The sequence below is a fragment of the Primulina tabacum genome, chromosome 9, assembly GCF_025594145.1.
Source record: "Primulina tabacum isolate GXHZ01 chromosome 9, ASM2559414v2, whole genome shotgun sequence".
NCBI classification, from domain to species: Eukaryota; Viridiplantae; Streptophyta; class Magnoliopsida; order Lamiales; family Gesneriaceae; genus Primulina; species Primulina tabacum.
Window position 1 is genome coordinate 40,767,997 of NC_134558.1, and position 14,724 is coordinate 40,782,720.

At 36.4% G+C, this 14,724-nt stretch overlaps 4 protein-coding genes across 5 annotated transcripts; all 4 read right to left on the reverse strand.

The window, feature by feature from the left end:
• Positions 1-286: 286 nt before the first annotated feature.
• Positions 287-3,679, reverse strand: LOC142556259 (selenium-binding protein 1-like). 2 transcript variants are annotated; one of them, XM_075667651.1, is made up of 8 exons: positions 3,594-3,675; positions 3,375-3,540; positions 2,509-2,704; positions 2,035-2,262; positions 1,565-1,796; positions 1,364-1,471; positions 1,010-1,282; positions 287-698 (listed from the first exon to the last, which is right to left on the reverse strand). In XM_075667651.1, the coding sequence occupies exons 2-8, from the start codon at positions 3,511-3,513 to the stop codon at positions 417-419; spliced, it is 1,458 nt and encodes a 485-aa protein (XP_075523766.1). In that variant the 5' UTR covers positions 3,514-3,540; positions 3,594-3,675; the 3' UTR covers positions 287-416. The 2 variants fall into 2 exon arrangements, with proteins under 2 accessions (XP_075523766.1, XP_075523765.1); XM_075667650.1 differs by having other exon boundaries at positions 3,375-3,679.
• A 1,409-nt stretch (positions 3,680-5,088) lies between these two features.
• LOC142556253 (heat stress transcription factor A-5-like) lies at positions 5,089-7,847 on the reverse strand. The gene is given in 3 exon segments (XM_075667638.1): positions 5,089-5,859; positions 5,861-6,595; positions 7,529-7,847. Coding segments are annotated over 3 exon segments (1,440 nt in total). The 5' UTR covers positions 7,751-7,847; the 3' UTR covers positions 5,089-5,376.
• Positions 7,848-8,182: 335 nt separating this feature from the next.
• Positions 8,183-9,093, reverse strand: LOC142556254 (protein RALF-like 24). Its single transcript, XM_075667639.1, has one exon. It carries the CDS (start codon positions 8,939-8,941, stop codon positions 8,549-8,551), a length of 393 nt encoding a protein of 130 aa, XP_075523754.1. The 5' UTR covers positions 8,942-9,093; the 3' UTR covers positions 8,183-8,548.
• A 1,531-nt stretch (positions 9,094-10,624) lies between these two features.
• LOC142556255 (adenosylhomocysteinase-like) lies at positions 10,625-12,958 on the reverse strand. Its single transcript, XM_075667640.1, has 2 exons — positions 12,169-12,958; positions 10,625-11,548 (listed from the first exon to the last, which is right to left on the reverse strand). The coding sequence occupies exons 1-2, from the start codon at positions 12,877-12,879 to the stop codon at positions 10,802-10,804; spliced, it is 1,458 nt and encodes a 485-aa protein (XP_075523755.1). The 5' UTR covers positions 12,880-12,958; the 3' UTR covers positions 10,625-10,801.
• Between the last annotated feature and the right edge of the window lie 1,766 nt (positions 12,959-14,724).

A 14,724-nucleotide genomic window follows, 5' to 3' on the forward strand; every position in this document is an offset into this window, starting at 1 on the left:
TTGTAAGGACTTTTGGTGATCTTGGATTTTTGGTGTCAGGTCATTGGACATAAAATCGTCTCGTTAACAGAATTTGTCGAGTCTGTTGTCACAATTTTTCCTGACTTAAATGGTTATGCGACTAGCATGTCTGCTTTCCTTGATGTGATGCCCGAACAAAGAAAATTTCGTACTCCATATTTTGTTTTTAAAAGCTTTAAAGTTATGTACATCTAAAGCCACTTTCAACTAGATTCAACCATCGGTCCATGCTTGTGATTCCCAGCGCTCCTGTAAAGGTTCGATATTAAAGGGAGAAAATACTTGACTCCAAAATAAAAAAATTAATCGAAGTTGCAAATTCCCATATCCAAGTTAATAAAGAAGAAGAAAATCTGCATCACAACGCAGCTTATGTTTTGTCAAACGCTATAGAGTTAGATCCAGATATCAGAAGTGCAGTCCCCCCCTGGATATCTCATTTCGTGTGCCAAAGAAGGGCCGTCAGGTTCAGATCCGAAATCCACGATGAAATTTGGGTTGATGGTAAGCCCACCTTTGCCAGAGTTTACATCAATTTGTAGCATATGGGAACCTTTCACGATCAGATCAGGGTAGAATTGTCGGTCCCATGTGCTGAAGAGCGAATTTGTAACATAGAGACGTTTCCCGTCCAAACTCAGCTGTATCATTTGAGGTCCTCCTCTTAGTTGATGTCCCTGAATTGCCAAAAAAGAAGAAGAAAAAGAAACAACTTACTCAACTCCTCCATTGATGATTGATCCAGAAACAGTTCTCGGAGATATATTTTCTCCGAGTTATAATTGAAGAATGTGTCAAATAAATGATGCAAAAAACACGTTTTATTTTAGCTTTCGAAAGAGATGCTTTTTGGCATACATTTAGACTTGAAATGGCCTTCAGAACATATCGAATGAATCCTGAAATTTAGCCTTTCAATTATTTCTGAAAATTGAATACCCAAATCAATTTGATTTAATACTTGGTTTGAGATAATTATATGTAGTACCTGAATTTCAGGTACAGCGATCTGGTATGTACTGCCATCTTCTGCCACAGCAGCCACATTACTTCCTTTTCGAATCAAACCTCCGACCCATACTTGGCCAGTCAATTGAGGATTTGCGGGATCTTCAATATTATATTGTCGAATATCACCGTGAAGCCAATTAGCCAAGTATAGGAAACGATCGTCGAGAGAAATCAGAAAATCGGTGATTAGTCCAGGCATTTCAGGTAGAATCCAGTTCTCCACCTTCAGTGACTCCACTGATGCTGATAACTGCAATAGGTTTAGATCAATGTATTGAATTCTATTCACTTTAAACGTGAGACTAACAAAAAAAAAAATCTTTTCACGCACCTCGTGGCTCCATGATCCATCCGAATTCTTGAAAAATCTTACCATGTTGCTTGTTAAAGCACATCCCACGAATCCAGTATCTTTAGACGGATCGTGCAAGAATCTTATCTGCATTTAAGTACAGCATCACAAGAGTCAAGAAAAAAATCAATGGAGAAAATTTTAACTCACGACGACAGATAACGATAAAATGCAATATACCTCCAAAGGCAAGAGACCGGAATTTCCAAGGTCTACAGTCTGTTTCAACTCACCCTCAGGCCAACTATATACGTGCAAATGTCTTCCATAAAGACCATCCGAAACGTGTTGAAGGTCAAAACCTTTGGTGAAGGCAGTAGGGGCTCCCCATGAAGTGCTGATCATGGTCTTATGCCGAGGTTGGTACCAGAAATCATAGCCGAAAAGGGGGCTGTGACCTGGCTTCTCCCACCTATTATGAAGATATGGAAGTCATTTACTAGTCCACGGTCTTTAGTTTCCAGACCATTAGAATCATTTAGTTAGCAAGAGACAAAATTTCGCAAGCGATGTTTGCACAAAAATTTACGTCAGCCAAAAAGATGAGAATCTATAAAGTTTAAAGAAATGCCAATGAGACACTGAGTCTATATTTAGGACACGAATCATAACATCGTGTCATATTCTAGAGTAGACACAAACAAAGTTACCTTCCTTTGACGTTGAAATCCGAGTCGAGTAGAAGAAATCCATTTCCTTCTGCATTTCCATCATTATCTCCGAGACACGACACCATGATCTCACCTGAAGCAAGACAGTGAGCTGTGTGGGGGAATGCTAATCCAGTTTTCCGTATTATATCTTTGGGTTCAACAAATTTATGTAAACTTGGGGCCCTTGGATCCTTCAGGGTATCGATGGCATAAATACGGCCAGATCTGAGATAAAGGCATTAGAGGTACATGTTAAAGAATGAGTAATGTCAAAAACACTTGCAAGAAATACACATCTTTCATTGCATTTAGGTTTCTACACAAAACGCAAATGTGGTGGTGGCATGAATGGCCCCTTGTACCTCTTTACAGAAGGATAAAGAAACCATGACACACAAAATTTTCCTAGCATGTTTTAGGTTAATGTTTTGCGATGAAATCAATTTATCTTCCACAAATTTGGCCCCTTACACAAGTGAAGGTAGGACAAGAAACCGCCGTGCAGCTGATGGATCTCCATGGCAAGAGCTGCAGGAATTCCATCCAGAATGATGCAGTTCATCGCCAATGTAAGGCATAGGCAGCCTATGGATCACTTTCGAATAAGATGGGGAGCTTGGATCTACGTCCACCGTAGCAAGGTAGTCTGGCTTATTCCTTCCTGTCCCTATAAATTTTGTAAAGCAGCATAATCATATTGTTAGTTGCAAATTACTCATTGAAAATATAGACTATATGGGAAAATGTCGAATCCCCCCACATTTTTTCACCGTCAGGTCAATTTTTTTGAATCGATCAAATCTTAATGTGTTCTGCCAATTCCTCTATCTGATATTTAAATCCAATAAATGACTCTTTTAAACCATGAATAGTTTACATTCGCCGCAACAAAATTAAAAAATTATGACAAAGTAGACATTCAGAATCAGCTTTTATTTATGAGCAAATTGGCAAGAAACGTTATGAATCTTGATTAAGTCGACAATCACTTCACTACTTTTCCAACAATAAAGTGTAAAACGAGAGCTCATTTTGAATCCAAATCTATAATTTTATGCATAATTTTTCAATGAATTAGAACAAAAAATCTGGCTCTATACGCGATTGATTCCAGTTATTTCCTTTTCGGGAGATCCACTCCAAATCACAGATAAAAAATAAATAAAAAAATCACAAATACGGAACCATCGATATTCAAAAGGATCAGCAGCATATTAGCAAATTCAAGATAAAATCAAATAAACACAAAACCCATCAGAAATTCAGTAAATAAAAGACGATCAAACCAAAAAACATATAAAAAGAACACGAACCCAAAAAAGAACAACCTCAAATACCTGTGTAAATACAAGTAACATAAATCAGAGCTTCCCTTGGCCCAGACATGGCTTCAAGAGGAGATGCATAACCCGGTCCTTTCTTGCAGCACCCATTACCCACCTCGGCATGTTGCAACACCACCATATCAGTTGCCATTTTTCTGTTCTCTAGCGATATTTCCTGCTATTTTCAAGAATTTAAGCAGACAGATGCCTAACCGCTCAATATAATGCCACGCTTTGTTCTTTATTTGAGAAAATCAATTAGGGATCACATGAAATTTCCAGTCGTTGATATCACGTTCACGTGATGAGCGAAGTAAATCTTGGGATAAGGACGGAGAGGTCAGTTGTTTATATCGTGGCTCTGTTCGAATGTGGGCATGATTTATGGATAGGTGCATAGGTGTCCAAGAGGGATGTACATGTCAAGATTGTGGTAATAAGATACAATGATATTTGTAATAAAAAAAAAAAGATACAATGATATTTCAATGGTACAAAATTAAAAAATAAATTTAGGGGAGTTTAGGCTCAAAATAAATAATATTATAATATTAAGATATTTGACTTTCATGATACAAAAAATGATATCAAAACCATGGTCTAAATCAATTTATATGGATGAAACCTTCGTATACTTAAATAAAGGAGGTGAGAGCTTCCGGTAAAAATACTTAAAAATCTTTGGAGGTGGGTTATGCTCCCATATTTCATGTACCCGACGCGGTGAAGATGAGTGACCTCGATTGGAGAACACAAGACTTGAGGATAGGCCCGAACATGAGAATAACGGTAGAACTTCGTTTGAAGAGATATTGTTGAGAATGCAACTAAATTCTCAAACTGAAAGATTAAGATGAAAATCATAAATTAATAAAATGAAATGATATCTTTATCAATATGAGATATTTTGGATAAAATCGAAAAACAAATCCACGAGAACTTAAACTCAAAATAGACAATACCATATCATTATTAGATATATCACTTGCATGTCATAACAGTATAGGGTACGAGGTTAGAGAGTCAATTAGAAGTCTCATAATTAGATTAATTACTATCAATAATATTTTTGGAATAAATGTTGATTAATCGTTTGTCGGCCCAATTCCCCCGACGGCATGAATAAATGGCATGTTTTGAGCTTGAAATAACAGAGCGATCGAGCAACTCGTCAAAATCTTCACCTCATATGAATAAACACAGCTCACTTGCATTCCTTGCCTCAACTGTTTACTTAAATCTTGGTTTTCAATTTCAACAAATACTAAAAATATAAGTAATCATAGTTTTTTTAACATACAAAAAATAAATAAGTTATCTTTGAAAATCAAGTGGGTAAAAGACTAATATAGGGAATTGTCTTAAGTTTTCATAAATTAAGATCATAAATAAATGTGAAACATTTGTAAGTTTTTGAAATAATTATCGTATACTAAAACTTCATACTTTTCTTTTATTATCTTTTTTCGAAATATAATTTCTGAATTTTAAAATAGCAAAATGGTGGTCATTATTTATTTTCTTTTAGTATATGTATACATATTAAAGGAGCTGAAAGCTGCTGCCTGATCTGATGCTAAATAAGTAAAAGTGAAACGAAGAGAGGAAGTTAACAAGAAGCCCCTAATGTGACACTCACACTCCAAACTCAAATGTGCTAGAGTATAAAAATATGGGTGGATGGAAATAAATACCGCATATGCATTGAAGACAGGGCATTCTGATATCAAGTAAAAGACAGGGCATTCTGATATCAAGTAATAAAGTATTTGTTCCAAAAGATGGAGCTTACCAAAGGTGTACAAACTTTAATCGTTTACAGCATCAATATATTATATGCATAAAGGACAAAAGCTAAGAGATCGACATGTGATCCTTGCTAAACAACTCGACAAGATTACATCATACCAAGAAACTATGAAAAATAAAAGAGTCACTTTGTTTCAGAAAAGCACACAGGAAGTGATGAAAAAGGATAGGATTCGTTCTTGGAACCTCCACGTGATGGATATTTTTAAAGAGTAAGATGCTCCATACCTTTTGTGTTTCTAGTCACTCCCTTTGTCGAATTTTTCTCTTCTTGTTCAACGTAAGCATTTGGCCTATAACCAGAGCTAGCCTCTTCAGTATCCGAGCAGCCAGGTTTTTCCGTTAAAAATTGTTCCCAAAACACATCATTCACACGGATCTGAGCTGCTGCAGGCTCTTGCTTTTTACTATGAATATCTTGAGACGAAGAAGGGACGTTAGCATTATCAAAAGAAGTCCCCTTTGTTGGCAACCTATGAGAGATATCATTCTCGTCAGTGTTAGGCCTTGGTTCTGTATTGGTTTCTTGATTTGAGTGTGGCATTGGCCCCAAGTTTTGACTTCTGTTTGGTTCTAAAGGAGAAGAGGTAAGGGAGAGATTTAAAAGGCAGGAAATATGACAATCGTCATCCTTGTTCGAAGCTAAATTGTGCTGCGAGGAGTGAAGTTTTGGGCTTTCAGGTCCCACCTAGGCAAGGCAAAGATGAATCCATCTTTAAGGTAAAAGATGCCCCGGTGTCTGACAGCTCTAATGTCTCGGAGGGGCATGAAAAACCAAGGGTTCTTGTATGTTCATCTCTTGGCCATCCGTTCATCCTTCCTAGAGGACTTATGCCATCATCATCGGAGCTTTGTGTGCTACGCGAAAGCAAGTTGATGTCTGATACAGTCGGTGATAGCTCCAGCCGCAGCTTATCACAAAAATCTTGAGGGCATTTGTTCCCTAACTCAGGCCTAGAGCTGCTTTGATTGTCAACCAAAATGTTTTCTTGAACCGATTGAGAGTGATCGACTTCAGGGAGTCGCCTTTTCTTATTGTATGCTGAAAAATCCATTGATTCGAGCTTTTGAGCTAGAAGTTCAACAAACTCGGGATTTTGAACTGCCTTGTCGAGGAAGCTTAATAATCTCTCCTGCCTCTGCTCCATGTCAACTATTCGCTTGGTTAAATTTTCCAACGGTACTGTTGCAGCAGACTGCTGCTCTTCATATGCCAATATATTTCCTTTAAGAACGGCTTTCTCTCGGGACAACCTATCAATTTCCTCCTCAAAAGCAGCTCTTTCTGGATCAACCGAACCTTGAGGCTGACTGTGGCTATGAATAGGCTTTCTACGATGAATATTCTTAAGATTATGTTTTTGATCTTTCACAAAATCTTCATTTGCAAATTCCCATCTTTCGGGATCAATTTTCCGAAATCCCTACAAATGAAAGAAATATCTTTAATAGTCCTACCATGTGTCCATGACCATGTCCCAAATAGAAACAAAAGCATCTAAAAAGTTTAGGTGAGAGGATATCAGCGGAAACAGTAAAAATCAGTCCATAAAATTAATATCTGGTTCTTTTCTACCGGAAAATGAAAGATAAAGCAAATAATGAATCGTCTGATATCATACAGACTCCTCATCTCTCTTCTTTCATCTCAATCACAGCACCAAACGGATTTGCTAGCTCAAGTATCACTACAAATTCCTTCAATCCCCTTCATGCCAGGACCCCTACACCTCTCATTGATAGATTGCCTTTAGACCCCATTATTCTACCCACACCAAAAACTCCACGAGAGAATCAATAAAAACCAAGATGTACTTTCTATCATTCACGGAAGCAAAGGTTATAATAACAGTTCTATAGGAAGCCAACTAAGTTTCCCAAACATCGAAATTTGGTGCAACAGAACTAAAAAAAAATACAATTTGAATCTCTCTTTACAGTGCTAAAAGACTAGCGCGCACCAACACTTTTGCCCCAAGTAACGTTAAATTCACCGGAAAAAGCAAAATCCAATTAACAGAATCGAGCTACATGGATATCATGATCATCTCTTTACAATAACATCTGCGACCATAAAATTTATTTGAACAAGGTACGAAAATAACACATGGAAAAATGAATCATCTCAGTACGCACTTGAAATGCATCACTATTTCCATTTTTTCCATCAAAAAAATTTACAAAGATTCAGAACACCGATGCAGCAACACGAATCGGACAGTTTTCCATACCCAATCACCCATCGAAATTAATCACGCAGAAGTCGTGAGAAATTTGAGCTAAATTCAAAACATGATTTTTTTTTTTTAAACGCAGAAAACAAAATATACATATCTATTGGGAATTGGGGCACATACATAGGTGTTGAGCTGGCGGATGAAGCTGGAGAAATTGTTGTGCTTAAAGTAGGAGGGGAGAAGGACCCGGGCGAATTCCGGTGGATTCCAGACCACGAAGCTTTTCCGGCTAGCGCTCCATGATACGATTGCGTCCGTCGATGAATCGTCCACCATCTCATACGTCTTTATAAGAAAAGGCGCCGGCCCACCACCACCACCTCCGCCGCCGCCGACATCCATCGTTGTATGCGACGATTATTATTGAATGGCCGGGAGGAGAGAAGCTAGGTCTATTTCAGTCAAAATACATGACCCTGGGGTTTAATATCTATTTATGCATGATTGAGCTTCAACTATTTGAATAAGCATACATTTTGAATCTTCAAATTTGTTTTGATGTTTTTTTTTTTGGGGGGTTTAAGAAAAATAAATAAAAGTGTAACACACTTTCAATGTCCAAATTATGATTCACATAATCTTAAATTGGGGTTAAGTTTTGGCTTTTATATACTTGAAAGTCCACTTTTAAAAAATTAAATCTTGAAAAATTCAAATAATCCATATAAAATTATTTTCTTTGAGATTAAATTGTATAATAATATAGTCATTAAATTGTCTTGGTCGCAAAATTACAAAAACCAAACATATGCTATTAAAAATGGGCCATGTCTATAACTATCATTTTGCTTTGGCCTTTTGGGCCTTTCATTATATTCAATTCAAACTACATATTGTTCTCCATTTTGAACCCAATCGATGTACAAGTACAATTCATATCATATACTTACTTGTAGTAAAAAAAAAAAAAAAAATCAAAAATCAATCAACAGGAAGGTCGGATTGCAGAACTTGAAAATTCGAATCAAGTTCACATTTCTTATACCAATGAAGAAAGCTTGCATTTTTTTGAAAAGTAACAAGTAGAATGACAAAATATGTACATTTTAGCAGTTGGAAAGTAGATCTTTCCACAGCAACTCGAACTCAAATCTGGACCCCTGAAAGTGAAACTCAACCGATCCAACACTTTGTTGTTCGCTAACCTCCCCTTGCACACCTCGTGATCACCTCGCAGCCTCTGTTATAAAAATTAGCCATACCCGGATCCCTACAATTATAATAAGAAGCTCCGGGCTTGTTGCAAGGCACCAAATCCCTCATCAAAGTATCGTAACTTATGTATCTTCTCTGCATCAACAGAGCCCTCCGATTGCTCTCCGAATCCATCTCCTCCTCCAATCCTGCCATTTCGCCTATCTTTTCTGCATAGACCCTTTTCGCCATTTCACTCGAATCGCTTAATTTGGCTGAATTCAGATCCAAAACCGAGACCCCTTCACAGATTCCCACATGGTTGTGAAAGAAACATGGCAACACTAGTACGGAGAGAAGGATGTAGCGAAAGGTTTGCGGCAGCTGAGAGTGGGGCATTTTGTGCGTAGAGGGTTGACTCAGTTCTTGATTTGGTTGTGAGCTTTGTTTGTGGTATCGATGAAATTAAATCTTGGCATTTAAGTATAAATCATGTCACCTCTGAAAATGGTGACTACTGGCCATTGACCTTGCTTCTATTGTCGGTGCCACCCAAATCCCAATAATTGTGTACTTGAAGATTTAGATCATTTATTTTTAAATTTATTTAGTCAAATCACAAAATTATTTAAGAATTATATTTTTCTACAAAGTAAGATCAACTGACTGGTTTCGAGAGAGAAAAAAATATTGATCCATTATAAATACTTGTATCGTCCGCGTTCAAATTGATTTATAATCTCAATAGTACCTACAAATTTAACCAACTAATTGTCAATTTACAAAACAAAGCGAATACTTGCACTAAATCAAAGGATTTTTGAAAAATAAATTTGTTTCAAAATGTTAAATATATTATTAATAAAACTTTTGCTAAAGATTTCTATTGCCAGCATGGCATCTCGATGGCCCGATCGAATGGAATGATCGATCATTAATAAATTTGGAGGGAATATGGTAATAGTTACACCTACTAAGCTGAAGATGGCAGATCTTGGGGTAAATGAGACTGACCCACTACCCACTAGGCATTCAAACTTAAATTGCCAGATTGACTTTTCTCTTTTAATATGAGGTTTCTGTATCACAATTTTGTTTATATTTATAATTTATATATTTTTTTAATGTAAAAAGTAATAAAAAATAAATTTTTTAATGGATAACATAAATAGAAAATCTGTATTAAAAAATTGACTCATAATATCGTCTCACAAAAATTTTTTTTGTGCATGTAAATAATTGTTGCGTTGTCTAAGATCTTGTATTTAAAATATTATTTTGTTAAAAAAAATTGCATAAATTGTTGTATTAAATTTGAGAGATTTTTTTTTTTACATGCAATATGAAACGTAAACTATTTTTGGAGCATAACTTTTCTTAACAATACATGAATAAAAGAGCTGGATTTATTTAGTCCGTATCCTGCTATATCATAAATCAAAAACAAACTTTTCAATTTTTTTGGGTGCAAATTCATCATCATCCGAGGAAACATGAACCCAATATCTATTAAGAAATATATCAAAAGCAATAAACCTACAGTTACCATTATACTGAAGTGTGGATATTATCTCAAGGCATTGACTCTTCGGTGGAGCCTTGTTGTTTTCAGTTGGAGCTGGCTTAATAACACAAGATGAATTAAGAGAAGTCAAGAAATGAATGAAACGGTTGAGAGTGGCAGTTGCTTACATATAGTGTACACATACACGGAAGTATATATATGTTCAGAAGCCCTGCAGTTCATTACTACTGCTTCTTGTTCTTCTCTACACAAACACTCACAACAAAGGAGAGAATCTCTTATTCTTTTCGGATTCATTGTTGAGGAATTGAGTGGAAATATGTGTATGCGAGATTGATCCAGAAACTTGTAATTTCACCATCAAGGTGTTATTGAGTTCAATAAAGATTGATCAGGTGTTGCTTGTCCGTGGAGTAGACGAATTGTCGAACCACGTTAAATCATTGTGTTGTTGATCGCATTTCTTATTTACGGTTTTCTTTGATCACCGTTAGTTGTGGTATATTGCATATTCAAATATTAATCCGAACTCGATATTCTTGCAACTGGGACTGAGTTAATTCGATCGTAATCTAATCGAATTACAACAGAAACAACAAATGAATGAAAAATAAGCAAATTCCACTGGCTTGTTATCCGTAATGAAGAGGCTTGTCTCATAAAAAATCAGAAAATTTCAAAATAACCCACAATACTGATAAATATATTGTCTCGATGCACTTTTTGATCTTACCTTAATATCTGTAATGAAGAGGCTTGTAAGGTCCCTCCACTGGAATGCTAATATAATTAGCCTGGTCTTGGCTAAGCTTTGTGAGCTTGGCACCGAGCTTTCCAAGATGGAGAGACGCAACTTTCTCATCGAGATGCTTAGGCAAGACATAAACTTTCTTCTCGTATTTGCCAGTCGCCTTCTCCTTCCACAACTCGAGTTGAGCTATAACTTGGTTTGTAAAAGAGCACGACATCACAAAACTAGGGTGCCCTGTAGCACAGCCAAGGTTCATCAAACGACCCTCAGCTAAAACAATGACCCCAGACTTCGTGTCGGGGAAAACCCAACGGTCGGTTTGAGGTTTTATGACGATCCTCTGCACACCAGGGAAAGTCTCGAGACCATGCATGTCGATTTCATTGTCAAAGTGACCAATATTGCACACAATGGCATTATTTTTCATCTTTCTCATGTGGGAAACCATTATGATATCCTTGTTACCAGTGGTGGTGACAAAGATGTCAGCTTCAGAAACGACATCTTCTAGGGTCAGGACTTGGAAGCCTTCCATGAGAGCTTGAAGGGCACAGATTGGATCAATCTCTGTCACAATTACTCGCGCTCCGGCTTGTTTTAAGGCCATGGCACAGCCCTTGCCGACATCTCCATAGCCACACACGACACCGACCTTTCCAGCTATCATCACATCGGTGGCCCTCATCAGTCCATCGGGAAGGGAGTGGCGGCATCCGTATAAGTTGTCAAACTGATTGAATCACATTGAGATGAGGTAGTTTTTTGGTGTTAAATACGGGGAAAGAAGGAACTTGCAAGTATGTAAGATATCCTATGATGAGCTTAATTTGCAAATCCAAAACATGATCAGACAATTAGAATATAAATCAAACCAACCGCATGGATGTTTTGTGCAAGAATGATGATGAAATGGACTACAAATTTTAATTATAATGTACTAACCATAAGGATCAGCATAACCAACCACAGTGTATCTAAAAGATGTATTAGATTCAAATGTGTAATTCACAGAAAATATCAGATTCAACACTCAGAAAAGATCCGAAGCTTCAAAAAATTGCATAGTTTAGCAACATTACGACAAAGAACGTATACGATCAATCCAAAAAAACTAATTTGGACATCATAACATGAATATCACATGCATAACAACGGATCTAAAGCTTCAAAACGATATCAACTGGTAAAATTAAGCAAGCGTACCCAACAAGCATAATTATGATCAGTACCCAACAAGAATAATCATGATCAATACAGAATAAACTAATTGGAACAATATACGACAGATATCAAATGCAAAGATAAGTCCCGTTAAAAGAACATAATAAACTTGTCTACGTAAATATATACCTTGCTCTTGGTGACAGAATCGTTGACATTAATAGCAGGGAAAAGAAGAGTGCCGCTGGCCTGCATCTGATACAACCTCTTGACACCGGTGGTTGTCTCCTCGGACACACCAACCAATCTATCTAGCATCTTCGTGTACTTCTTGGAATCAGACTTCAGCCCATCTCGAATCAAAGTGAGAACAATCTGAAACTCGGTATTATCCGTCGAGTTCGGATCCGGAACCTTACCTGTTTTCTCGTACTCGGCCTCAGCCTTCACACCTTCGTGGATCAACAGAGTGGTATCACCACCATCATCAACAATCAAATCGGGGCCACCATCGGGCCCCCAGTCAAGAGCCCGTTCAGTGCACCACCAGTATTCCTGCAAGGTCTCTCCTTTCCACGCAAAGACGGCGGCGCTGTCGCGCGCAATGGCGGCAGCGGCGTGATCTTGAGTGGAGAAGATGTTGCATGAGCACCATCTCACCTCGGCTCCTAATGCGGTCAAGGTTTCGATCAGAACAGCGGTCTGGATAGTCATGTGAAGGCTGCCGGTGATCTTAGCACCTTTGAAGGGCTGGGATGGCCCGAATTCAGCCCGGGAAGCCATGAGGCCCGGCATCTCGACCTCGGCGAGATCGATCTCGAGGCGGCCGAAATCGGCCTGGGACATGTCCTTGACCTTGTACTCCCGGCCGGAGGTAGTCTTGTCCACCAAAAGAGCCATCGGTTGCACTAGTATCGAAGAAAATCTGGCTTCTTGGATCTAAGGTTATCGCAATTAGAATGATGCGGCGAAACGGTGTGCCTCAGACGTCTATAAATAGGTTTTAATGGGTAAAGATGTACGGTTGAGATTTCGAGTGTTTGGTGGATCTGGGATTCTTTTTTCTTTTTTCCTTTTTTTTCCCCTTCCGCGGGTTGTTAAAATATTTTTAGGTTTCGGCTCCTAACTTTCTTTTTTTAAATAAATATATTTATTTTTTTCAGTTATTACTTCAGTTAATGAAGTAATTTTAAAAATATATAATTATCTCGAGTTCATTTATATAATTATCATATTATATAATATATAAAAATAAATAAAAATATTTATTTGATTTTAATTTCTACCTACAAGTGAAATGAGAGAACGATAGGGTTTATGATTTTTATTTATTGAGGACAATTAAGTCATTTGTGATGTTTTTATCATTAGATTAAAATTATCACATCTCATATAATGAATATTTTATCATTATATAAATTATTTATCACGAGCCCATTATATTATTATGAACTTTCTAAAAATGTACCAAACGTGGGATAAGAAATATTATTTATCAATCCATCTATTATCCAGTGTATCAAACTATACCTACGTGTCAATATAAAAGTTACAACGAAACCACATTATTTTATCATATAATATGTAGATAAATGTCTAAAAGTACTTTTGACTTCATACATTCACAGTTAGATTAAGAATGCGTAATTAGCATTTATCTCTTCTGTATTTTATATTTTCTGACATTATAATTTTTTATTTGATGTCAACAAATATAAAATATAGAAGGGTAGTATGGTTCATGACTTCGTGCCAAAGAGTGCTAGATGTGCCATGTCAACTTCTTTAAATAATGCTGACAGTTTTCGCTGCAACGGATCCGAATTTAAAAAATTATATAATTTTTACATTCCTTTTCATTCATTTGCATGTAGAAAGGTGAGAAAACTAAGTATAAATAAATGTTTTTGAATGATACATATTCCATGTCAATTGAGGTAAAAACTTGTGTGAGACGGTTTCACGGGTCTTATTTTGTGAGACGGATCTCTTATTTGGGTCATCCATGAAAAAATATTATTTTTTATGTTAAGAATATTACTTTTTTATTGTGAATATCGGTAGGGTTGACCCGTCTCAACAGATAAAGATTCGTGAGACCGTCTCACAAGAGAACTACTCATGAATTGATTATTAATAATCCGATCAAATGCCAAAGTTAAATCTTCTCTTATTTATATATAAGCAATCGTATTCGAGGAGAGAAAAAAGAGAGACAACAGGCGGGGGATTTCATCCTTAAATTAATTGTATTATGTGGCTTTGCGATATTTCGGGAGATCCTTAAGTTTTAAGTCCAATAAATATAATAATTATTATATAAATACACTGGTTGATGGTGTGAATATCAAATTTTAAATAATTAAAAAAAATCAATTTTATATAATTTAGGGATATTGTTGTCGTGTAACTAAAAATTAAGCTTGAAAGCACTTATTTTCGAAACACTCAAAATTTAATTTATATTAGATTTAGATTTTTATCTTCATGTAAATAATATATATGCACTATATAAAGTAAATCGGGTTCACATCTCGTGAACAGCCGAACATTATTACAAAGTATGGTTAGCCAAGTCACTTGCACGATACCAACTGTTAAATGGCCTAAATTATCATTGATTTAGCCACTCGAGAAGAATACTTGATAAATTTTAAATTTATAAAATATAGAGAAAATGCACAAAAAAACATTTTTTTTATGCAAACGAAATGAAATAGTATACGTTTTATTTAATTTTTCTCA